General features: G+C 49.5%; 2 protein-coding genes across 4 annotated transcripts in view; one reads left to right on the forward strand and one right to left on the reverse strand.

Annotated features, from left to right (window-relative positions):
* Positions 1-7292, reverse strand: part of MMD2 (monocyte to macrophage differentiation associated 2) — a 37817-nt gene extending 30525 nt beyond the window's left edge. For 2 of the 3 annotated variants that reach the window (XR_009349248.1, XM_059154800.1), the window contains exon 1: positions 6524-7285. Coding sequence is in view for 2 of the 3 variants with exons in the window: in XM_059154800.1 (XP_059010783.1) it covers positions 6524-6570 (47 nt within the window). In the remaining variant the exon portion in view is untranslated. Of the gene's footprint in view, positions 1-6523 lie in introns of all 3 variants that reach the window. The other variant, XM_059154805.1, reaches the window with a different exon arrangement.
* A 15290-nt stretch (positions 7293-22582) lies between these two features.
* WIPI2 (WD repeat domain, phosphoinositide interacting 2) overlaps positions 22583-24569 on the forward strand; it is a 37718-nt gene continuing 35731 nt past the window's right edge. The window contains exon 1 of the mRNA XM_059154468.1: positions 22583-22841. Coding sequence (XP_059010451.1) covers positions 22768-22841 — 74 coding nt within the window. The 5' untranslated portion in view covers positions 22583-22767. The remainder of the gene's footprint in view (positions 22842-24569) is intronic.

The following is a 24569-nucleotide window of genomic DNA, read 5'->3' on the forward strand; positions in this document are numbered from 1 at the left end:
TAAACAAAATACACATACTTTATTTTACGTAAATACTTTCTGACTTCAAGTTTTATGCTTATTAATCTTCATTTGTATTTTGCCTTTCAAATTTAAGAAAAGTTTGGATACTCTAGAGTATCAATTTTTTATATATTTGGTTTACTTTATAATTGTGGGGTATCTTTTATTTTTATTTATTTATTTTTTAAAGATTTTATTTATTTGACAGAGGGAGAGAGAGCACATGCAGGGGGAGCAGGAGAGGGAGAAGCAGGCTCCCTGTTGAGCAGGGAGCACAATATGGGACTCGATCCCAAGACCCCAATATCATGACCTGAGCCAAGGCAGATGCTTATTAACTGACTGAGTCATCCAAGCGCCCCTAGATTTGATTTAAATAACCACAGGTAGGGCCACGTGGATGGTTCAGTGGGTTAAGTGTCTGACTCTTGGTCTCAGCTCAAGTCTTGATCTCAGGGTAGTGGGTTCAAACCCAGCGTCGCACTCCATACTGGGCATGGAGGGGACTCTAATTACTTAATTAATTTAAATAAATAAATAAATAAATAAGTAAATAAATCAAGAGCCACAGGTGGCCTAGTGCGACTGCCCTGGATTACACAACTCTAGATGATTACTAGAACCCAACTTAAAGGGAAAATCTTGAATGGAAATAACATAATTAATGATTTTGCTGCAATGAAGAGAAAAATAACTGGTATGAAATATACAGCAATGAACAAATTATGCATGCCTCTATCTTACTCCCCATTCAGGCACGGCTGGTCCAGCTATAAATGCCAAGGCACCCGCGGCCAGCCTTCAACCGCCCGAGGTCCACGCTTTACCAGAGTGTTCCATTTTTGTCATTATAGAAGTATATTTGCCCAAGAGGACAGAACCTGTTTTGTTGAAAAGCCTGTTAGCTAGATTTTCAACTTAAAATATTCAGACATATGGTGTGTGGGCTTCCCGCAGGACACTTGCTCTGGCCCCATCATTGCTCAGGACGGGCCTGTCGGTGAACGAAGGAGGCGGCACACAGAGAGCACGAGCTCTGGCCCTGTGCCACAAACACAGGTGACCGTAGGGATCGAGATCCCCATGGTTGTGTGGGAGGCAGAAAAGGAAAGCACGGTCCAGATATGAACCTCACTATGTGCTCTGGGACCAGGAGCAAACCATGTAAGGATAAAAAACAGTGACTCCTGGGGCGCCTGGGTGGCTCAGTGGGTTAAAGCCTCTGCCTTCAGCTCAGGTCATGATCCCAGGATCCTGGGATCGAGCCCCGCATCGGGCTCCCTGCCTGCTTCCCCCTCTCTCTCTCTCTCTCTCTCTGCCTGCCTCTCTGCCTACTTGTGATCTCTGCCTGTCAAATAAACAAACAAACAAACAAACAAAAAAACAGTAACTTCTGCCCCCAACAGCTAAGGGCCAAAGGAGATGGTGAAAGGAAGGTGCACGGTCCAAGAAGGGTGCCATGGGTCGGTGACGAAGTTGCCTACTTAAGAGAACCCAGCAAAGAGATGAGCAGAATCAGAACACAAGCTCCAAGCTCCTTCCACTCCTGCTCCCCAAGGATACCGCTGTGGGAAGAGCTGGGCCCTGACCTTCATGTGGCCTTAGCGGCAACTTCAAACCCGTGGCAAGAACAGAGCGATGGGGGCCATTCCTGGGGGCACCCCAAGACCTGGTCCTTATAAACTGGGCAGTCAGTGAGCATCACAGGGAACTGAGACCCACAGGTGTTGGCTAATGCCCAGAGGTTAATTTCCTTGCCCAAAGGTGCACAGCCACTAGTCATTCACCAGATCTAACTGGTACCTACTCAGATGAGGTGCTATTCTGGGCCCCAGGGAGGCAACAATGGGCACAGACAGCGGAGACGACTCTTCCCAGCCTCCCTTGCAGGAAGGTGTGGCCACATGCGTAAGTCTACCCCTGGGAATGGGAACTGTCTTGTAGGACACAGAGAATCCAGCTTGGTTTTCTTCCCAAGTCAAGAATTAGAACACTGCCAGGACCCAGAAGCACCCTGTGTATTCTCCCCTCCCCTAGAGGTAACCACTGAGCTGATTTTGCAATAATCGTGTTCTTGCTTTCCACATACCTTCCTTCTTCTGCATTCCTAAACGACAGTTGGTTTGCGTGTTTTTAAGCGTTGAATGATGGGATTCATACCTTCCTTTGTGTTTTGCTATCACTCAACACATCTATGAGATCTATCAACACGGCTGACTAAATGGGAAAGTCACCCTCCTGCAGGGTCTTTATGGATATCCACCATGCTACCGATGACCTTTGGGATGTCTCCAGGTCTTGCTTATCACGAACGACACTGATGAGAAAATTCTTGTTCGTTTCCAGTGACGCACGTGTGCACAGGTTCCTCCAGGGAAGATCCCCAACGAAAAACGAGCAGCTTTTGCAAAACAATCGGTCTTTTTACACTTTGTGTCCTCTTGTTTGTCTTTTTCTCATTGTAGTTGTTTACATGTTCTGGACGTTAATTATCTTGGTGGGTAAATGTGCTGCAAATATATCCTTCAAATTTACTTCCTTCATGGCATTTTTCAGTGACTAGAAATCCATAATTCTTGGGGTGCCTGGGTAGCTCAGTGGGTTAAAGCCTCTGCCTTCGGCTCAGGTCATGATCCCAGGGTCCTGGGATCAAGCCCCACATCAGGCTCTCTGCTCCGCGGGGAGCCTCCTTCCTCCTCTTTCTCTGCCTGCCTCTCTGCCTACTTGAAATCTCTGTCAAATAAATAAATAAAATATTTCTTAAAAATCCATAATTCTTAATGCAGTCTGGTTTACCCATCTACCCTGTAATGATCTTAACTTTTTGTGCCTTCAGAAATCTTTACCTAACACGAAATCCAAAAGATAGTCTTTCCTATTTTCTAAAAGTTTTCATTTTTTAAAAATTTCACTTCTAAGATTTTTAATCCATCCAGAAATGTGGTAGGGCTCCAGTTTCACTGTTTCTGTCTGGATAACGAATTGTCTCAGTACCGTTTATTCAATGGACGAAGCTTGCCTCGTCTGATCAGCAATACTACCTTTCTCAAAAACCAATGTCTTTATAGGCATGAATCTGTTTCTGCTCTCTTTATTCTGTTCCACTGGCCAATCTGCCTAGCCCTGCACCAACACTACAGTCTTTAATTCCTATAGCTTCATAATAAATGTATTTCTTGATCTAGGCAGACCATTCAAGGGTTCCGGTTAGAACCTGAAAGATGAGCTGGTCCAACCACCCAATGAAAAACAGAGGCTCAACAAGAAAAAACATCTTTTACAGTATCATACAGCATTTAACTTGGAACAAGGTTAAGGGCTGAATGGTTGTGTTCTCCCTCCTCCCCACAAAAAATTCTTTTTTTTTTTTTTTAAGAGATTTTATTTGACAGAGAGTGAGATCACAAGAAACAGAGAGGCAGAGAGGGGGGAAGCAGGCTCCCTGCTGAGCAGAGAGCCTGATGTGGGGCTCGATCCCAGGACCCTGAGATCATGACCTGAGTCGAAGGCAGAGGCTTAACCCACTGAGCCACCCAGGCGCCCCCCCACACACAAAAAATTTTTACGCTGAAATCTTATTTCCAGTGTGATGGCATCTGGAGGTGGGACATGTAGGACATAATTAGTTCAAGGGGATGGGGCCCTCATGAATGAGATTAGTGCCCTTCTAAGAGGCCAGAGAGCGGCTCCTTCTCTTTCTGCCACATGAAGATACAACGAGAAGTCTGTAGTCCGTAACCCAAAAGATGGCCCTCGCCAGGACCCAATCATGCCGGCACCCTGATCTCAGACCTCCAGCCTCCAGAACTACGAGAAATCATTTTCTATTGTTTATAAGCCATCAGTCTACGGTGCTTCCTTACAGCAGCCCGAACTAAATGAAACAAACGCACATCTCTCGTCCTGGAGGATATTCCTGTGCTATTGAACACGGCAGCCGCCGGGCATGTCAGGCTCTTGAGCACTTGAAAAATAGCTAGTCCAAACCGAGACGGGCCATGAGTATAAAATACACAAATAGATCTCAAAGACTTGCTGAGAGAATGAAATGCAAAGAGAATATTAAGTATCTCATGAATGATCCATTCATATTGATGACATGTTGAAATGCAACATTTTGCATATTAAGGATCAATTACAATACATTTTTTAAGTAATTTCACTGTTTTTTGCCTTAGAAAACCAATCACACTAAATTGAATGGCTACTAAAAAACGTACAATTACGCATGTGGCTGGTGTGACATTTCTACTGGATGACGCTAGCTCATACTATTAAAGTCACTCAATCAGGAAGCCTTTATTAAGAACCTAACTTGTGGGCTGTGCCAGGGTAAGGGCCATGCCACAAGGAAGGGAACAGAAATAGTTCTAATTGATGTCCTCTACTTCCTCCCTGGACTTGTCACCCATAGAACAGAACCGAAAAAGCTCCTGGTCCAGCCCCTGGCACAGCTGGAGAGCTCTAACCCAGCCAGGGAGGGCAGCACCAGAGTCCAAATCTACAGCTCATTCAGAACAACCCTCCTGTCCTTACAAATCAACCAGCGGAGATCCAGAGAGGTTGAGACACTGACCCGAGACCACACAGCAGATGCAGGACAGGCGAAGGCCCATGGTACCATGGTACAGGCTTCAGAGCTCATTCTGCGCCTGTTTGCACCTGCGGCCTCAAGTCCTGGAATCTGCCCTTTCCTTCCAGCAAACCCTCTATCAACTTCTACCTCAGAATAGCATACAGGACCGTTGAGAACAAGCCTTTGAAAATCTAAGTGCCCATATCAGAGAGGATTCCATGGATTGGGGCAGCCAGTCCCTCCCACCTTCCAGCCAAATGAAAACCCACAAGAACTTCCCCATGTGCCCCCTTCCAGTGGGACTCCCCAACCTCACGAAGAAGACATGCACAGCCTCCCCCCTACCCATGCCATGCTCAGCCTGGACATCTCTGATCAAGCTCTGCCATCTGACCAGAACGTGTGGAGACCTCCTGGGGACAGGGACCCTCAGCAATTGTCAGGAGACAATGAGCCACATAGATGTGAATATCAAAAATGATGCCACTCTGGGGCGCCTGGGTGGCTCAGCGGGTTAAAGCCTCTCCCTTCGGCTCTGGTCGTGATCTCAGGGTCCTGGGATAGAGCCCCATATTAGGCTCTCTGCCCAGCAGGGAGCTTGTTTCTCTCTCTCTAACTGGCTGCCTCTCAGCCTACTTGTGGTCTTTCTCTGTCAAATAAATAAATGGGATCTTTAAAAAAAAAAAAAAAAAAAAGATGCCACTCTGTCTCAAATTCACCCCCTGCCTACCCCACCCAGAAGCAGTAGACCCAAGGGGCAGGGCAAAAAGTCAAGCAGAGCAGGCTGGGTGCCCCCCCTGGGTGCCCAAGCACAGGCAAACGCCCACACTCCTGAAACAGCTTGTCCTCCCTCAAGACCTCTAGGGCCTGAGGGCTACTTCTAGGAAAGGTTTTCCTGCCGGCTTTCAGGCAAGCAGACCCCAAAAAATCTCAGAGAAACTTAATGGTTATGAACCTCCCCCATTTAACTTGTAATCAGTGCAAGGTGGAGCTTGGCTTCCACTCCGCAGTCCGGCGGGGAGGGGAGGGGGGGGGGTATCTGCCATCACCATTTTAGGAGAAACTGAGCCTCAGGGCTGTGAAAATGCCAAGATGGACAAGCAGCAATCCCTGGGTTTTAAGCCTCAGTTTCCCCACCTAAAAAGAGCTTTAAACTCATTCCTCCAGTTGTCATGGGGGCGGTGAAGGCTGGGGGGGGAGTGGGGGCGCGGTGAGGGAAAGGGCAGTGTAGGGGATACTGGGGGAACCCCGCTGGGGCGTGCCAACACCTTTTCTCATTAACAGAAACACCGGATAAAACTGAGCGATTACTCTGCTCCGGGAGCCACGCAAAGTGCCTCACGGGGTGCCCAGGGACGGGGACGTTCATTATCCCCGTTTTGCAGACCTGGAAATTGAGGTTCCGGGAGATGAAGCGACTCGCCTCGGGGCTCGCCGCCAGGAGAGCAGGCGCTGGGAACCCGCGCTCCTTCCGCTCCGCGGCGCAAAGCTGGGCGGCGAGACTCTCCCAAAGACCGCCAAGTCTCCTTGCTGGTTTCTTCCGGCCGAAGCTAGGGTCCATTTGTCAACTCGAATTCTCGGCGCGGCGAGGGGAGCGAGGCCGCCGGCGCGGGGCCGGGAGAGAGCCTCGACCGCCCCTCCCCGCGCGCCCCCTCCCCGCGCATCCCCTTCCGGGGCCCCCCCCCGACCGCGCGCGCGCGCGTCCCCTTCCCCGCGCGCCCCTCCCCGTGCGGTCCGCTCCCCGCGCGCCCCCTCCCCGCGCGTTCCCCCTCCCGCGCGCGTCCCCTTCCCGGCTCGCCCCCTCCCCTCCCCTTCTCCCCGCGCGCCCTTCCCCGTGCGGTCCGCTCCCCACGCGTCCCCCTCCCGCGCGCGTTCCCTTCCCCGCGCGCCCCTCCCCGCACGCCCCCTCTCCTCCCCTTTTCCCCACGCGCCCCCAAACCTCACCTCGCGTACTTCGTTTTCTGGAAATCCAAGAGCCGGGGAGCGAACATCGCGGCGGTTCCATCAGCACCCAGCCCGAGGCTCCGACAACCGGCGCGAGGCGGGAGCGCGGGAGGCAGGGAGGGAGGCGCGGGGCGCGGGAGCAGCAGGTAGGCGGGCGCGGGGCGGGGGCCGGCCAGGGGGCGCGCGGAGCCCGAGCTGGAGCCGAGCCAAGCCGGAGCCCGAGACGCCGACGCCAAATCCCTAGCAGATGGGGCGGGGGCGGAGCCGGCGGGGGGGCTCCGGGCCAATCGCCTTAGTCCCCTCGGCCGCGGCCCCCTCCCGGAGCCCCGCAGACCCCTCCTGCCCTGGCTGGCTAGGGGAGGAGGAGGGGCGATAGGGAGGGATGGGGGCTTCCCCTTGGAGCCCCTTCCCTCCCTCTCCGGGTGTGCCCTCCCCCGGTAGTTTCCAGAGCGAGGTCACGGCCTGCTAGACGGAGCCCCGCTGTCCTCGGCCGGGACTGGGCTGGAAAGGGAGCGGACACTGCTGGTGCGCCAGGCGTCCAGGCCCCCGGCGTGGCCGGCCGGGGGAGTGGACTTGTAGCTCGCGCTTCCCCCAAGGCCAGCGCCTGCTGCTTCCGAGCGCCTGCGAGGCGCGACGGCCCATGGGATCCGCCCGGGAATGGCCGCAGTCTCTGGCGGAACCTCTCCACTCCCAGAGACTGTGACTCTAGGAACCCTCACGACCCCCAGACAGGGGCACGCGCATTTTAGTGTCGGATCGCAGCGTACCCACGATCTGCCCACTCACCCACCCCACCCCCCATCTTCTACGAAATGCAGCTCTCTCCTTTAGGAGACCTTGGTTCGGGTTATAGGCTGTGGGAAACCACCAACAGGAGCGGATGACACTTTTGGGGACTGAAGGAAGCAGAAGAGCCTTCACCATGGAAAGACAGGTGTCTAAACTGAAAGGCAGGCACCTCCTTCCCCTCTCCTCTCTCTTCCCTTCGGTTCCCAAACCCCAGCTCCCTGTGATTTTAAATAACAAGGCTTTCTTTGAGATCCTAGTACACATTCAGGAAATAATCTCACCCAGGGCAAAGCCACCCTATGGAATTCATTTCTGCACTCCCAAATGCTGGGCACAGAGACACCCAGGATTAGTGTGGACAAGAAGAATTGCGGGTACAGGCATTCACAGGCTGCGGGGAGAGGGAGGGCTGGAGACAGGGACCAGAAAAGGGGTCTGGGGATGTTTAGGAGGTCAAATGGATTTTAGAAGTGAAGGGTGACCCCTAGGCTTCTGGCTGGCCCTGCTGGGTGAGTACTGATGACATTTGTGGGTGTGGATAGAGGGGGAGGACACCAAGGGAGGAGCAGCAGGGAGTTGAGGGAAGATACAATTTGGGTTTTGGCCAGGTGGACTTGAGGTCAAGGTTCCAGGTGAACTGGAAAGTTCCTCAGAGCAAGCTGCAGGTTTTGAACTTTCATCTGGACCTCCCAGAGCGGCGACCTCCAGCATGAAAGCCACCAGCCTCCTGTGTCTGGTTATTTCTACGTTAAACAAAATGAAATGCAATTTGAAATGCAGCTCTTGGGTCACACAAGCCACATTTCAAGTACTCACTCACGAGCTACATGTGATCCCTGGCTGGCGACGAGCAGCTGTTGGAAATGAAACAGAAAAGACATTCCGTCCAGAGTACTCGATGCCAGGAGAGAATAAGTCACGTTCAGGAAACTTGTTTCAGTTGTCTCTTTACATTTTGGGAGAGGCTCATGGGTACAGGGACCAACACCTCCTGTCCTCTCAATGGAGGAGGGAAAGAGACTGAGAGGGACCAGGGGACCCTCCCCAGGTCACACAGCCTGAGGACCTGCCCAGGATCGGAGCTCTGAACCTGCATTTCATGGCTTCTTCCCTGACCCTAACCTCCCTCACCATTGTTGGGACCCCCCGACCCAGGCCTTATTGTTAGTCCTACTGGGACACACCTGTCCCCAGGTGCCAGGCATACCTCCTCTTCTGCCCTCAACTTCAATTCCAAAAAGGTCCCTGCTGACTTTATAGAAGTGAAAGCCCCCAGGGGTCTGACCTCCCTGTGGTCCCCTCTTCCCCAGGAAGTCCAGGGCAAGCCCGGGGCATCGATCATCATTGAGTGCAGCCATCCAGAAGCTGAGGGAAGCCACAGGTGTGGGACCAGAGCTCCGCAGGCTGCTGGCCCGCTGGCCTCCTCCCGGCCCCAGCCTGTGGTCTACCTTCCCTAGGTCTTGGCAGTGGGCTCAGTGGGGCCCCAGAGGAGACCCCTGAAGGGAAACACAAACCTCAAACTGGATTTTCTTTTTCTCAAAGAGCAAAAAAAAAGTTGAATAAGAAATGTTACTATTTTTACTGCTGGGATCCAGTTGTTATGGCAACTGAGGGCCTGACTCCCGGGGGAGTCAGGGTTAGACTGTGCATGAAGGAGATGGGGTGGGTGCCGGGGGTGGTAGCAGCCACCAGCCAGGCCTTGGGCTCCTGACCCTGGAGCCCTCCGGGATCGCCGCTGCCCCACTCCCACCTCCCCGGTTCTGTCCTTTCCCCCCATGGCAGAAGTTCACCTGTGCCCACGTCACTGTGGCCAGCCGTCTGTTTGGTGCAAGCCTACCTCCTGCTCACTGTGTGGGTTCGGGCTCCCCCAGCCTTGTCGCCGGGCCTGTCCATCACCACTCCTGGGAGGGGGTGCCTGTCCCCTTGTCTCCAGATGCAAACTGCAGCCCTTCCCACAGTGACAGCTCACGGTCACCTAAGAGATCGGACCCACGACCAGGTGGCCAAAACCCACCCCATCTTTCCTGGGACTCTGGGGCTCCTTCTCTGACCCCCGACCCAGAAGGCCACCCCACGCCACCCCCTCGGTTAGGCCAGCCTCGACTGGGAGCTCTGAAGGTGGCCTTCCCAGGATCCATCACCTGCCTCTGCCACCAGCTAGCCTGTGTGCCCTGAACCCAGGTGCTTCCCACTCGGGGCTCAGTTTCCCCACTTGTAAAGTAGAAATAACAGCACCTTCCTTGCAGGATTACTGAAGGAACAAAGGCAGCCCGGGCCCAGTGTCATCACTGTTACGACCCCTCTAGTCCCCTCTGTAACTCTACAAGGGAGGAGTGCCCTTCCTAATTTGCAGGTGGCTGTCCTCAAGCAGACACAGACCTACATCTGTCTGTCCCTCAAATGCCCTGCACTGTTGAATGCACACTGATTAAGCACCTACTGTCTTCCTGGCTCTTTGGAGGGGCAGAGTGGCAAGCAGGGTGGGAGAGAAAGCCGCCCACCCCCAGCAACCACCCATGCTTTTCACCCCTTCCCTGGATGGAGCCTAGACCACACCACCAGTCTCCTCCCATGAGGCCATCCTCTGCCATCTGTCCCCAGGACCCGATGGATGTCCCCTTCTGACCTGACCTGATCCTCCTCCTCCCTCCTGGTGACTTCTGTCCTCAATCAGCAGATCTATATGCTTAGCAACAAAGTCCCCATTGTCCCCATTGTCTTGGCCTCACCAGCCATAGACCAGAGCAACTTTCTGAAACACAAGTCTGATTAAGTCCCTCTCCCTAAAATCCTTCAGTGGCCCCCTTCCCTTCAGGATGGAGTTAGGATAAAACAGCCTTGCCCAGCCCCCATACCTAGCAAATGAATCCAAACAGACTCCCAGAATGTGTACAGGTTTCTCATGCTCTGTGACTACGCAGATGCTGTTCCACCTGGAAGGCCTTTCCCTCTCAGTTTGGCTAGCAGGTCTCTAGTTATTCTTCCAGATCCAGTTCAAAAGTCACTTTTGCTGGAGGTTTTAAGGAAATGGGCTTTCCTTCTCTTTGTGCCACCTTCGAACCAGCCCAAGGCCCCATGGTATTATCCTGTCAAAGCCCACCAGCAAAAGACTTCAGGGAGGTTTACTGACTGGTTGCAAGAAGTCAGAGGGCACGCCATGGGGAACCATAGGGGTCTCCTCCAGGACGGGTCAGGAAAGACTCAGGGCAGAATTTGTACTTGCCTTAGGTGCTTGGGGAAGTTCAAGGAAGTGGGGTTGTACTTTTTACTGGATACTATTAGGAAGCAGGACCAATTTTTGGTGGCATATCTTCTTCTCTAAAAGGGGGACAGAGCAGGGGGAGGGTGGGGCTGTGATTGACAAATCGGTGAAAGTCATTTATGTTAGCCAGGAGAGTATGGCTTTTTGGTATTTTTGTGCTTTGCACGGGGACCTTAATTTCTGTGGCTAGACAGGTTTTTGAGCTGGTTTTGGTCTCTGTCTCACTATACCAGAGTCACAGAGTGGCGTTGTCTGCAACGGGTAGACAACCCCTGGCTGGCTGGGACTCCCTTTCCTCTCTCAACCCTCTGCCGTGAGATCAGCTTCCTGCCCAGCTTCTTCTAACCTGTGGGGACCACGGCTACGGACAGGACTGGGTTCAAGGTAAACACCCACGCCCGGTAGGTAGACGGTGAGTGGACAGTAGGCAGCTGTCCCACATAACTTTTCTCTGGCGTTGGCTTTGCCACCAGCCAGCCACATCTTCCTGGTGTGCAAAATAGGAAGAAGAAGGATAATACAAAGCCAGACAGGTGCTTTGCCTGCATCGGCCTCTTTTCCTGTCTCTGTCAACTGCCCCGGGTCGGTTCTGCAGTGGAGGGGCGCTGTGGGAACTTTCTCACTGACTTTGGCCCAGGGGTGCTCACCTTCCAGCGTTTCCTGGGAAGCTTGCCACAGTCCTGATGCCTTGGGCCCCCTCTCAGAGCCCCTGGCCAGTTGGTTGGGGAGCCGCTGAGTACCTGTGTGGTTCTACAGATAATCTGGGTGAAGTCCAGACAGAGTCTAGAGTGTAAGTCTGTCCTTGGTCTCCCTACCCCCCAGAGGTAAGGCTCCCCATCCCAGATCTCACTGTCCACGCTCTTCTCCAAACACCACCCACCAGACTGCTATCTACGTGACCGAAGACCATAGGGGTCAATGTCAAAAGTGTAGTGCACTCTGCGGAAACGCCGGAAACATTTTTAAATCCTCCATCAGCCCCTTGCACCTCTAATGATATGACAGCAAACACACTGAAAGCTGACATCCACACTGAAGCAGTCCTCAGCTACAAACTTGCAAATGTTACTCCTTTCAAGCTTCTCTCCAGTTTCTGGCTGCTCTTGGTCGTTTCAGATGGGATCTGATGCGGGGAACAAAGGCAAAAGAACAAAAAATTAAATTTCCTTCCGATGTACAGCCCATTGACAAGTCCCTGGGACGGGCAGAGTGACCTTCCTCTAGAAACTGCCTCCATGTTAATCTTTGCTAAGGTCAAAAGGCAATCTTAGCTTAACATTATCTTGACCTCCGGGATCCTGTAATTCTCCTTTAACACGCAAAAAAATCCTTTGAAAACTTCCTTTATCTCTACGTCTTCCCCCAAGATTTTTCTTAGCAATCATCCTCCAAGCATGTGCACCACTGATATGCATCTGAAGGGTCTCATGACTAGGGTTTTACTAGACAGGAATAAAGATCCTTTTCCTAACAACAGCTAGCCCCTCAAGGTCCTGGAAACCTTGCTTCCAAATTCCTAAGAGACTTACGCTCTCCCTAACCGCCTCTCAACTTGAAAGTATATAATGCACGGCTCTTTCTACCCAGGAGTCCTGTCCCTGTGCTTTAATTAAACCACTTTTTTGCACCAAAGACATCTCGAGAATTCTTTCTTGACCATTTGCTCCCAAACCCCAACACTTCCTATATCAGTATCTATATCTATATTTTATCTATAATCCATCTCTATGTACATGTATGTGTAATTTATATACGTATGTCTGTATACATACACACACTCACATATAATTTATATATATACTTGTAAATATCAGATTTTATAATATATATTCAGATTTTATTTGATCCAGGTTGTTAAATAACCAATATTCAATCTAGTAAAGCCATAATTGGTTTTACTAATCAATTCATGAATATCGGGCAGCATCCCATGCAGCAGGCAGAGGGAAGCTCCACTGCAAGGAAAGGAAAGATTTTTTCAAGACACAGAGAGAACGGAAAAGGGACACTATATGCAAAGAATGCGTTATTTTAGACAAGTTTGCCCTCCTGTGGGGAACAGGAAAGTGTCTATCTGTCAATTTCCTAGTGCCAACCAGGAAATTCCAGGTTAATGGGTTCAAGATTACCTTTGCGGGGGAGGGGGGACACTGCAGTTAGATTAGGTATTAAGTCCAGGTTTCCTGATGTGAGGCTCTTAACACAAATGACTCCCTTTAGGGCCGATAGCTTTCTTTTTAACCATGTCTGTCTAACTACTGCAGAGCTTGTCTGACCAGGATCCCCTGACCCCTGTCATCGCTCAGAACTGGGACTCTTGACTGTCCATTCTTGGTTTAGCCTACTGTGTGCTGGACTCTGAGCCTGAAGGAGCAGGGTTTGTCCTGGTCACTGATCAGCTCAGCTGGGGAAGCCACTGTGACCGGGGCAAGGGAGACTTTCCTCTCTTCCAGCTTTGCGGGCCTGGAACCAGCTTCAGATCTTTGCAGGAAGGCAAAGGAGCAGCTCCCAGAAAACAGCTTGTTCCAGCTGGGGTTCCTGGGAACTAGGCTCTGAGAAGAGATTAAGGCAATGAGATTGATCAAGGGATTATTCTTGGGGTGGACAGCAGGGGCAAGGTGGTGGGAGGGGGGCGCTTCCTATCCACCAATCACTGGGTGCAGCTGCAGGAGAGGGGCACAGCAATCCCTTAAGGGGTCTGACAGCCTGGAGCGCACCTCCTCATTTCTAGCAAGTGCCTCATCGGACCCTCTTTGAACTGTCCCAGACTCCCACCACCTCCAGAGGAATGCTCTTCTCCCTTCTGCTCTACTCCAGCCTTAGCCAGGAATCCAAATCCCGAGCTTCTAAACCAGCAGAAATGAGAGCAGGAAGTGAACTAGGGAAGGGAGGGTGTGGGGGCCAGATCCTGGGGCATCTGGTCTCTGCATTCTAGACACCCCTCATCTCAGCACACTATCCAAATCCTGGAGGAGGAAAGGAACTTGGAAGTTACCTCTGCCTTTGCCAAATGCCCAGGGCACCATTCAAAGGACATTAGACCCAGAGACGCGTCCACACAGGCTGAAGCCAAATTCAAATCCAGGCCCTCCACTGACTTGGGGGCCTCAGATTTAAAGCAAAAACAACCAGGCAGGTAAGATCGGTAATGATAACCTGATTTGTCATGAGAAGAATGTACACCAAACTTCTTGCTGGGGGAGGAGGTGACTTCCCCCTTAACACGAGAGGATTGTCCTCTGGCTTTTTATTTAAAAAATTTCCCTGGGACCCCAGGAGGAAAATATCATTTTCTAAATATTCATAAAAACTGGTGTGATGTGGTAAGTAGGTTTTAAAAAACCTACTCGTTTTGGTTTTATACGTACAAGAAACACAAAACTTAATTGCATGTTTAAAGAGAAAACCATAGGACCAAAATGGCGTCACTTCAGTTAAGGCCCTAAGTCAGCCAAGACTTAGGCCCAATCCAACTGCAGTTTCAAATGACCCAGAAACATAACCTTTAACAGGTCAATAAGGGAGTTCCCCAGTCAGCTCTAGGAAATCTATGTATAGACCCCATCCATTCCCCTTAGAAGGGTGATCTTGCCTAAAACAATGGATTCTTTGTTATAACAATCTTCTCTATTTTTTAGAAAGAATTTATTTATTTATTTGAGAGAGAGTGAGAGTGTGTGTGCACACAAGCAGGGGAGGGTGTAGAGGGAGAAGCAGCTTCCCTGCTGAGCAGGGAGCACCATTTGGGGCTCGATCCCAGGATTCTGGGATCATGACTGGAGCAGAAGACAGACACTTAACAACTGAGCCACCCAGCCATCCCTGTATAGCAATTTTTAAAAAAGATTTTATTGATTTATTTGACAGACAGAGATCACAAGTAGGCAGAGAGGCAGGCAGAGAGAGAGGGAAGCAGGCTCCCTGCTGAGCAGAGAGCCCAACACGGGGCTTGATCCCAGGACCCTAAGATCATGACCTGAGCCGAAGCCGAAGGCAGAGGCTTAACCCACTGAGCCACCCAGGCACCCCCCGTATAGCAATTTTTTTTTTTTAAAGGCCGTATCTTTGTACCTGTCATGCATATATATGCAGAAGAGATAAAGTTCAACTGTGTGGTGCTCCCAGGCCCAGTTTTGCTATAATTAATAATTATAAGCTTTAATTAACATCAGTCACAGAAATGTTCACTGTTTGAATTTCCGGGAGCTGACTGCCTGCTCTGGCTTTCAGCCCTTCTCTCTTCGGGGCCTCTCTGATATGTCCCAGGCCTCATCCATCCCTGTCCAGTCTGCTCTACTCTCCTACCTCCTGATTACTGGACACCCCAATCCCAGCCCCAACAAGAGGATTCAAAGCATAGGATCCAGCCTTTAGAGAATCCCCTTGGGTCCACTGTCTGGGCCTTGCTGGCCTCTGGTGGCAAGAAGCAGAATTATCACATTATCACACATTAAAAATGACAAGCCTGGGAGCTGGCTCAATCTGGAAGTGTCGGGCTGAGAACAGGCCTGCTCACCCACCAACCCACCCTGAGGATATAATCAGAGTAACCTTCTCAGCAATACATGTCAATTTCTAAAATGCACGGACCTTTGCCCCATTGACCCCCGCTCTGGGAATCACAGATAATATCTTCTTCCCAAAATGTTATTTCCTCTAGTTCTAAGTCAAAGAGAACAAGAGGAACATTCTCAATTATCCTCGTGTTAAATGAAACCCACAGGAAAGTAATCAGCCAAATCCAGAATGTGGGGAGCTCTCCTGCTACACCAGGGAAGACTGACTTCATGCAGAAGCCAGAGTTGAAAACTCCAAGCCTGAAGAGAAATCTGGTAGATTCCCACAGCCCTCCTGGGATTCCGGACAGCTCTGGGAGCCAGGAAGAATGCACCACTCCAGAACATTCAGAGCGGCTGTAAATGGGGTAAACTTGAAGGCATTCTCCGTGCTGTATCCAGCTGCGTCAAAACAGGTGGAAACCTCATTGGCACGAGGAGCTTACCAGAAGTTCACACCTGCATTTACGGGACAGTTAGGTCCTGCTTCTCAATAGTGTCTCCTAGCAAGCCAGGGTTTCAAATGATATTCCAGTCAACCTGGCCTTATGGAAGACGGTGCACATGCCCAGGGCTACACCCTCTCGGGATAGACCAGAGAAAGAGCACTGAGCTACGAGTTTCTGGCTGAATATGGCAGAAACAAGTAAATTCTCTGAATTACAAGAGCAGCATCTATCCCATACATACAACAGGAATGGCAGAAATCTAATTGGCCAAGGGGCTTTTGCACAAGCTTGGACTCATCAGTGGCTCCTGCTGCACCAGCGATGACCCTAGATAGGCATGTTAAGGGGCAAAAAGAAGAGGAAAAAATCAGAGATTGCTCAGGGTGGGACTCAGGGATGCAATTCTCAGAATCAGTCCGGCCAAGCCACTGACCAAATAAACAAATTCCAAATGGAATCATCCTGTAGAGGCAGAAATGCTTTTGGCAAAATCTAACGACGTTTCACAATGAAACTCAACCAACTCGGAATAATAGGAATAAAGGAGGGAACTTCATCCACATGATGAACTAGCAGACTCTTGGATCAAATAAAGGCAGGCTTTGAAAATGGAGCTCTTTGGGGAGCCTGGGTGGCTCAGTGGGTTAAGCCTCTGCCTTCGGCTCAGGTCATGATCTCAGGGTCCTGGGATCGAGTATTGCATGGAGCTCTCTGCTCAACAAAGAGCCTGCTTTCCCCTCTCTCTCTGCCTGCCTCTCTGCCTACTTGTGATTTCTGTGTGTGTGTGTCAAATAAGTAAATAAAATCTTTCAAAAAAGAAAAGAAAAGAAAATGGAGCTCTTTGGCAAAAACTGTACCAGAATGGTGACCATTTTTTGGGGATGGGAGTTCTGGGGAGCTCCAGGCCCTTTCCGCCCCTTCCAGTGATGGCTAGACTGCTTGTTTTTACACCTGTCACCATCGCAAGGCTGCCGATGTTTAAAGCTACCGATATTCAAGCCTACCATGGAGTTCGGAGGGAGAGATGGTATCAGGAAAAAATAAAAATGCTATAATCTGCTTTTACAGAGATTCCGCTGTTGTGCTTGTATAAACACCTCTTAGAAAGTTGCAAGCCTTAAGAGTTCCAAAGAAGGGGTGCCTGGGTGGCTCAGTGGGTTGAGCCTCTGCCTTTGGCTCAGGTCATGATCTCAGGGTCCTGGGATCGAGTCCCACATCGGGCTCTCTGCTCAGCAGGGAGCCTGCTTCCCTCTCTCTCTCTCTGCCTGCCTCTCCATCTACTTGTGATTTCTCTCTGTCAAATAAATAAATAAAATCTTTTAAAAAAATAAAAAAGAGTTCCGAAGAAGTTAATTTTGCTCATTTTGGGCAGTGTTCTCATTGCTTGCACGGAGGCATGGTTTTCAAAGATTCTTGCCCGCCTCTTCGGAAGTGCTTGCTGCCATTCATCCAATCTCCATAGCGCCCCCAAGAGGCGAATTATCTAGTCCTTGTTATTATTCAGGAAATAGATGTTCAGAGAGGGTGCGATCGTACTTAAGGAGACATACCTCCAGAGAGCCTGAACCTGGATTTGAACCTCAGTGTGCCTGTCTGATTTCAGTGTTGTGCTTGTCCCGACCTCCCTCCCACTGCCTCACCTACTGCAAGGTACACTCCAACGCCCTTTCACTCAGCCCGTAGTTCCCTCCTCTGTGCCAGCTGTTCAACCCACGGGTTTATTTAGAAACTCGCCCGTGGGAGGATTGCTCATCTCTGAATGTGGCACATGAGAAGACTACTTGAGGAATGCTTTAAGCACCAGCAGATGACGGTTCTGGTCTAAGGTCGAAAGGAGGAAGGGAACCTCTTCTTCATGGGATTGGCATCGTCAGGTCAGTTAGCTGGAGGATTCCTAAAGTGATGAGAGAAGGTCCCAAGCATCTTTCCTGCTCTACCTGCCATCAGGAACGTCAGCTCATGCCGTCCCCAGGTGAGCTGGGACACAAGGGTGCGCTTCTGAGTCACACACAGGTCAGCTCTCAGGCGCAAATCCAGGCTACTACTCCCCCAGCAACACTCGCCTGTGGTTCCCGGTGCCACCCAGAGAGGAGAGCAGTGGGACCAATACCGGGTGAGTGGGCAACAGCCCTCAGCTCCAGCCCATTATGGGCATCACAAATGGAGGCCAGAGTTTAGTTCTTCAGGCACTAAGTTCCAAGTTTCTAAGTAATCTGAGCTCAGAGTAAACAAGACAGACAGAAACCCTCCCTTCCTGGAGGATTATGTTCTGGTCAGAAGGGGGTGTTTTGTAGTCCCCTAGAAAGTGGTAAGTCCTATGTAGAAATATAAAGCAAGGAAAGGGATAGAGAATGTGAGAAAGTGTGGATTACCTTTTTTTTTTTTTTTAAGATTTTTGTTTATTTGACCGAGAGAGAGGGATCACAAGTAGGCAGAGAGGCAGGCAGAGAGAGAGAGGAGGAAGCAGGCTCCTGGCCGAGCAGAGAGCCTGATGTGGGGCTCGATCCCAGGACCCTGGGATCATGACCTGAGCCAAAGGCAGAGGCTTAACCCACTGAGCCACCCAGGCTCCCCAAGGTTACCATTAAAAAAAAAAAAAAGATTTTATTTATTCACTTGAGAGAAAAGAGAGAGCTCTAGTAGGGCTGGAGGGGAAGGAGAGGGGCAGAAGGAGACGCAGACTCCCCACGGAGCAGGACCCTGAGACCAGGACCTGAGCAGAAGGCAGATGGTTTGGAGGTTACCATTTTTAAAAGGGTTATCCAGGTGTTCATACCATATGTCTTCGGGCCAAGAAATTACATTAAGGAGAAGGAAGCTTGACAATGGGCTCATGCCTTTGGAATTCACCATTCCTCTCACGTATCCTATTACCCACATAGATGGTAGAATGGCCTCCTGAAGGCTTAGCCAGCTAAGAGGCCACACCCTGTGGGGTTGAGATGTCATTCTACAACATTCAGGACATGCTGTCAACTGGCAGTAGAGATGGTGGCATTCCCTTGCAGATTACAACTAATAATCCACTGAAAAATTTTTTGGTTTCTATCCCTGCAGCCCTGGGTTCACTGGATTTTGAGATTCTAGTCTCAAGGACCCCTATTACTTCAGGGAACAGAGTCATGGTTCTGGTAAATTGGAAATGGAGTCTACCCCTCCCACCCCCACCCCCACTCCCACCATTTGGAAATCTTCATTGGCTGAACCAATGGAGAGAGAAGTTATTTTCCTGGATGAAATAATAGAAACTGGGTGGCTTTTCAAAATGAAGTCAAGGACGGAGTCTAGAACCCAGGGGGTTTATTCGAACACCTCCTTACACGCCTTTGTTAAAAAATAATGGTCCACAGGAAATTGTGCCAACTGATAAAGACAGAACCACTAAAGACATTGCTTCTGTGCTACACCTTGACTTCAGTGATTGGAGGTGGGCTCTGCAGACAGCCACATAGGTATATTTATACATTTACATATGTTTATTTATATAATATATAACTATTTATATATATTATATATTTATAATATATATTATATATAATTATTATATGTAATATAAATATAGTTGCATATATTTATATATACATATATTCTATATTTACATATACTTACATGTATGCCTATATACATATATATATATATATACCCAACCACTAAAATCAGGACACAGGACACTTCCCACTCTCCAGTGGGTTCCCTCCTCCCCACTCCCAATCAATCCCCCACCAGAGGGAAGCACGACTCTGCTTGTTTTTTACTTCATATAGATGGACTCATATAGTATTGTGTTCTTTTGTATCTTTTTACTCTTCTCACTCAGTATTATACCTGTGAGATTCATTCATGTGTGTGTGGCCTTTTAATTGCTCTGTAGTATTCTTTTGTATGAATGTATCACAATTTGCTTATTCATTCTGTCATAGATGAATGTTTCAGTTATTTGTAGTTTAGGATTATTATGAAAAAGCAGCTAGGAGTGTTCCTATACATGTCTTTTGGGAAAATATATACTAATCACTATTGAGGATATACCTAGAAGTGAAATGGCTGAGTCATAGGGAATATGTACGTTTAACTTGAGTAAATACTGTCCAGTTTCCAAAATGATTCTATTTTTTTTTTAAGATTTTATATTTAAGTAACCTGCAATTTCTACACCCAGTGTGGGGCTCAAACTCAGAACCCTGAGTTCACACACCCTATCCAATGGGCCAGTTGGGCGCCCTGATTCTGAGAATTTAGACTTGTACTCAGTGTATGAAAGAAAGTTCCAGTTGCTCCAAAGTTATTGTCTACACTTTACGTTGTCAACTATCTTTTTAAAAAAAATTTTTAAAGATTTTATTTATTTATTTGACAGAGAGAGATACAGCAAGAAAGGGAGCACAAGCAGAGACAGAGGGAGAGGGAGAAGCAGGCTCCCCACCAAACAGGGAGCCCCCTGCGGGGCTCCATCCCAGGATCCTGGGATCATGACCTGAGTTGAAGGCAGACGCTTAATGACTGAGCACCCCCCCACCCCACCCGGGGGGCCAGGTCAATTATCTTAATTTTAGCCAATAGAGGATGTCAAAAGTTTGGAATAAAAAATGACAATCAGGGGTGCTCAGTCATTAAGCATCTGGTTTCGGCTCAGGTCGTGATCCAGGGTCCTGGGATCAAGCCCCACATTGGGCTCCATGCCCGGCGGGAAGCCTGCTTCTCCCTCTCCCACTTCCCCTGCTTGTGTTCCTTTTCTTGCTTTGTATACCTCTGTTAAATAAACAAATAAAATCTTTTTTTTTAAGATTTAATTTATTTATTTGTCATAGAGAGAGAAGCAAGAGCAAGCACAGGCAGACAGAGTGGCAGGCAGAGGCAGAGGGAGAAGCAGGCTCCCTGCCAAGCAAGGAGCCCGATGTGGGACTCGATCCCAGGATGCTGGGATCCTGACCTGAGCCAAAGGCAGAGGTTTAACCCACTGAGCCGCCCAGGCACCCCTCAGAGGTATATCATTATACAGCAGCTCCTACAGGGACTATTCACTCTTCACAGTGATTGGTTACGATATTAGAATTTTCTCAAATGCAAGAGAATTGGTTAGCAGTTATCACATAACAATTTTGGGGAACTACTTTGTTTCACTTATGATTTTCAGAGACACCAGCAAGAAGTGACTCAGGACGAGTTAGCCTTGCCTGTCTTGCAAAATAAGCTAAATTAAACTTTGCTTGTCTGACTAAACTGGTTTTGTATACTCAGAGTATTTTCAAATCTGGTCTCTGTTTCTTCCTTTTTTTTTTTTTTAAGATTTTATTTATTTATTTGAGAGAGAGAGAGAGAGAGAGAAAGAAAAGATGAGGAGGTGGGCGGGGCAGAGGGAGAAGCAGACTCCCGCAGAGCAGGGACTTGACATGGGACTCCATTCCAGGACCCTGAGATCATGCATGACCTGAGCTGAAGGCAGATGTTTAGCCAACTGAGCCACCAGGTGCCCTTGGCTAGTCTTTGTTTCTATTTGATTTTAACAGGTAGATGCACGCAGTATCTCATTTGCTTTTAATTTGCATTTCCTTGATGAATATTAATGATGTTCACCTTCTCAGGGGCTCATTAGCCATTTTGCTATTTTGTGAAGTGCCTGTGCGCAAGTATTTTGCCCAGTTTAAAAAAAAAAATGAGTTGGTATTTTCCTTACTGATTTGCAGAAATTCTTTGAACATTCTGGAAAGACCTCCTTTGTCAAAACTCATTTTGCAAATATATGTATTGCAAGTATATGTAACACATTCTGAGGTTTGCCTTCTCAACATCTCTTGATCGTTTATTGATAAGCAGTTGTGCTTCATTTTGATGAAGATTAATGTTTTATATGGTGGTTGGTACTTTTTAAAGTACTTGCTTAGAAAACTTTATTTACCCCAAGGTCATGAAGACATTCTCCGATGTTTTCTTCCGGAAGGCTTCCTGTTTTACCCTCACATTTATGTCTACAATCCATCTCAAACTAGTTTTTTAGTTAGGCGTGAGATAGGAGAGTCAGCACCTTTTATAGAAAAGACCCTTCCTTCCTCAACGATTTTCAGTGCACTCTTGTCTCTGTGGTTAGAAATAACTTCCCTACCCACAAATTTGATTGTGCCGTTCTCCTGCCTAAGTATTTCCAATGGCAGCGCATTGTTCTTAGGATAATGTTCAGTCTTTTGCTTAATATAGCTTAACAACACCCAGCTTGGTTTGGCCACCTCCGATTTCACAAGTCAAATCTGTCTCGTGTTCGCCGTCCCATCTGAGCTCAGACACACTGAGCACAGCATTCCCGGGACACACTCTCATCTGTGGACCTTTGCGATACAGAATGCTTCCATCTCCTTGGACTGGTTACCTACGATTCAAATTCCAGGTCTCCCCTCCTTCAGGAAGCCTTCTCTGACTGCACGGTCCTTATCCTTTAAGTCTAGGTTGAGCGACCTCATTATAAGCTCTCTTGTACCCCGGCTTGTAATTATGTTTAATTACAAGTAATCTGTAATTTCTCTAAGGGAAAGGAGACCCATTTAGTTCACATGGAAAGTACTTCCTAAATATTATTTAATGTATGAATATGTATAAGGTGGACTCCTCCGCGTGGGCCTTGAGGAAAGGGGTTTTTGTTCTCGGATCCAGCACTCGGCAAAGAGGTTAGTCTTTCTGAGCTTCAGTTTTCAAATCTGTAAAATGGGAATGCAGTGTTCTCTAAGTAGCATTGCTGTAAGCATCAGATAAGATGCTGTACATAAATATTTAGCACGACTGGCACATGGCGGGCTCTTTTAATATGGATAAAGTGATGGAGTGTACCGAGCACCTAGTCTTCTCCATGCGCATGCGCCGCCCTGGGTCCGCCAGCAAGCCCGGCTGGCGCGTCCCCACGCGTGCGCGTGTTCGACCAGAACCCCAGGCGCCGGCCAGAGGTGAAGGGGCGGGACCTCCGCAGTACGCCTGCGCCGTGGGGAGGCCGTGCGCCGAGGAGGCGGGGCCGCGCAGGCGCGCAGAGTGCCCCGGCTCCGGAGCATAAACAAGAGCGGGCACGGGATGAGGCGGCGGTTGATCCCCGGGCAGCCAGCTGCGGCCAGCGAGGCGGCGAGCGGGGCCCGGCGCCGACCCTGAGCGCACCCGACACGCCCTCCCGCGCGCGAGCCCCGGGCCGGGCCCGCCCGCCGCGCGCCCACCATGAACCTGGCGAGTCAGAGCGGCGAGGCCGGCGCCGGCCAGCTGCTCTTCGCCAACTTCAACCAGGACAACACGTAAGGCCGGGCGGGCATCGGGGGGCCGGGGCCTGGGGCCGCGGCCTGGCGTCGGGACGGGCGGGAGCCTGGGGCCGGGGCTGGAGCGGGCGGGACCCCGACCCGGAGGCCGAGGCCGGGGCCGGGCCCGAGATCGGGCCTTGGAGGTTCGGCGTGGAGGCCGGGGAGGGCGGGGGCGCCCCTGGGGGCGGGCCCGGAGCGTGGAGGGAGGGGCGCTCTGCTCGGGGACCCTCCGCGCGCTGCGCTGGAGCTGCGATCTCTGGGCGGGGAAAGTGATGGAGATAGGGAGGTGTTGCACCCACCCACCGAGAGGTTGCTTTACCCTGTGGGACCTCCCTTCTCACAAAGTTGGGGCACAACTTTGTGGCTTGACCTGTTGTCTCAGACGCTTCCGAAGCGGTGAGAGTGCGTTTCTTCCTGTAGTCCACCTCCCCTTCTTCGTCAGCCCTCTTCCTCCACTCTTTCCCTTCTTCAGGACCTTCTCCTAGTCGCCTCATCTTAGGGCCTCTTTCCCTTCTTTGCTTTCTTTTACTTCTTGTCTCGCTGTTCTTTTTTAGGTGACTTTGATGTCCTGCCCAAGCAAGAAACAGATTTAGCAATAACCCTGGCCTCTGATCTGGGGAGAAACTGAGCCCAGAGGGACATCCTGGGGATGTCCCAAGGGGAAGAGCGGCCACTGATGCCCACCCAAGGTTTGGAACGGTGTTTGTCCAAACCCATGTGGGTTTGAGGCTGATTCTTCGGAGGCTGTGTGGGTGACCTGTGAGGATAGTTAATAGATGAAGTTTCTGGAGAAGGAAGGAGGAGTTGTGGAACTGGAAGGGAGAAGAGCCATCTTGGGAAGTGAGTAAGAGGAAGTGATGTAAGTGAGGAGGAATGGGTCATTGGCTTCATAGTAAGTAGTTGATTGAGTTGTTACTGGCTGAATGGTATCAGCAAAGTAGAAAAAAAAATTTTTTTTAATGAAAAGTTCATTGTGGAAGGGCAAGCAGCAGGTGCTCAGCAGCATCTCCCCAGATTTGGGAGGTTAGTGCAGAGGGTCCGGCAAGGGAACCCCACTGAGGGTGGAAAGGAAGCCAGTCTTCTTCAGGGACTGCAGGTGAGGAACCTGAAGTTCACAGAGGTCCAGAGCTGTACTTGGATCTTCCACTTGGCCAATAGTGGAGTGGGGGATGGGACTGACTTCTTTGCCAGTGATCTTCCCAACCTTTCCCCACTGTCTTTTCTACCTAAAAGGTAGGAGTTTGAGGACAGTGAATTTAGAAATCATACTGTAGCAATAACTGCCAGATATATAAGCATACTGTGTGACCAAAAACCAGTACAACAGAAACATCTTGGACAACCTGTTGCACATGGTTGTAATTGGGATAGACTATATTATATTCATCCAAGAAGCGAATAGAGCATTTCAAACCATCTGTGATTTGGTTTTTCAGCCCTTAGTATTTTGAGATCGGTAAGAAGTGGTAGCTTCGTAGTTGTTTTTATGTCTTGTATAAATTAGTGAATTTCCAAAACATTTTATACCTTTTTTTTTTTTTCAGGTTTTCACTACCCATTGTTTATTTGAAAGTAAATAAAATATGAGAATGTGTTCTCTTTGGCTCTCATTTCAAATGGGCTACAAATCCCATATATAATAGACTGTATCAGTCTGGCTTGAAATTAGACCTTTTCACACTTAAAAATCATGTGCTTCCTCACTCCTCAGTGGGTCCTGAAGTT

Source organism: Mustela lutreola, chromosome 17 (genome assembly GCF_030435805.1).
Source record: "Mustela lutreola isolate mMusLut2 chromosome 17, mMusLut2.pri, whole genome shotgun sequence".
Classification (NCBI taxonomy): domain Eukaryota; kingdom Metazoa; phylum Chordata; class Mammalia; order Carnivora; family Mustelidae; genus Mustela; species Mustela lutreola.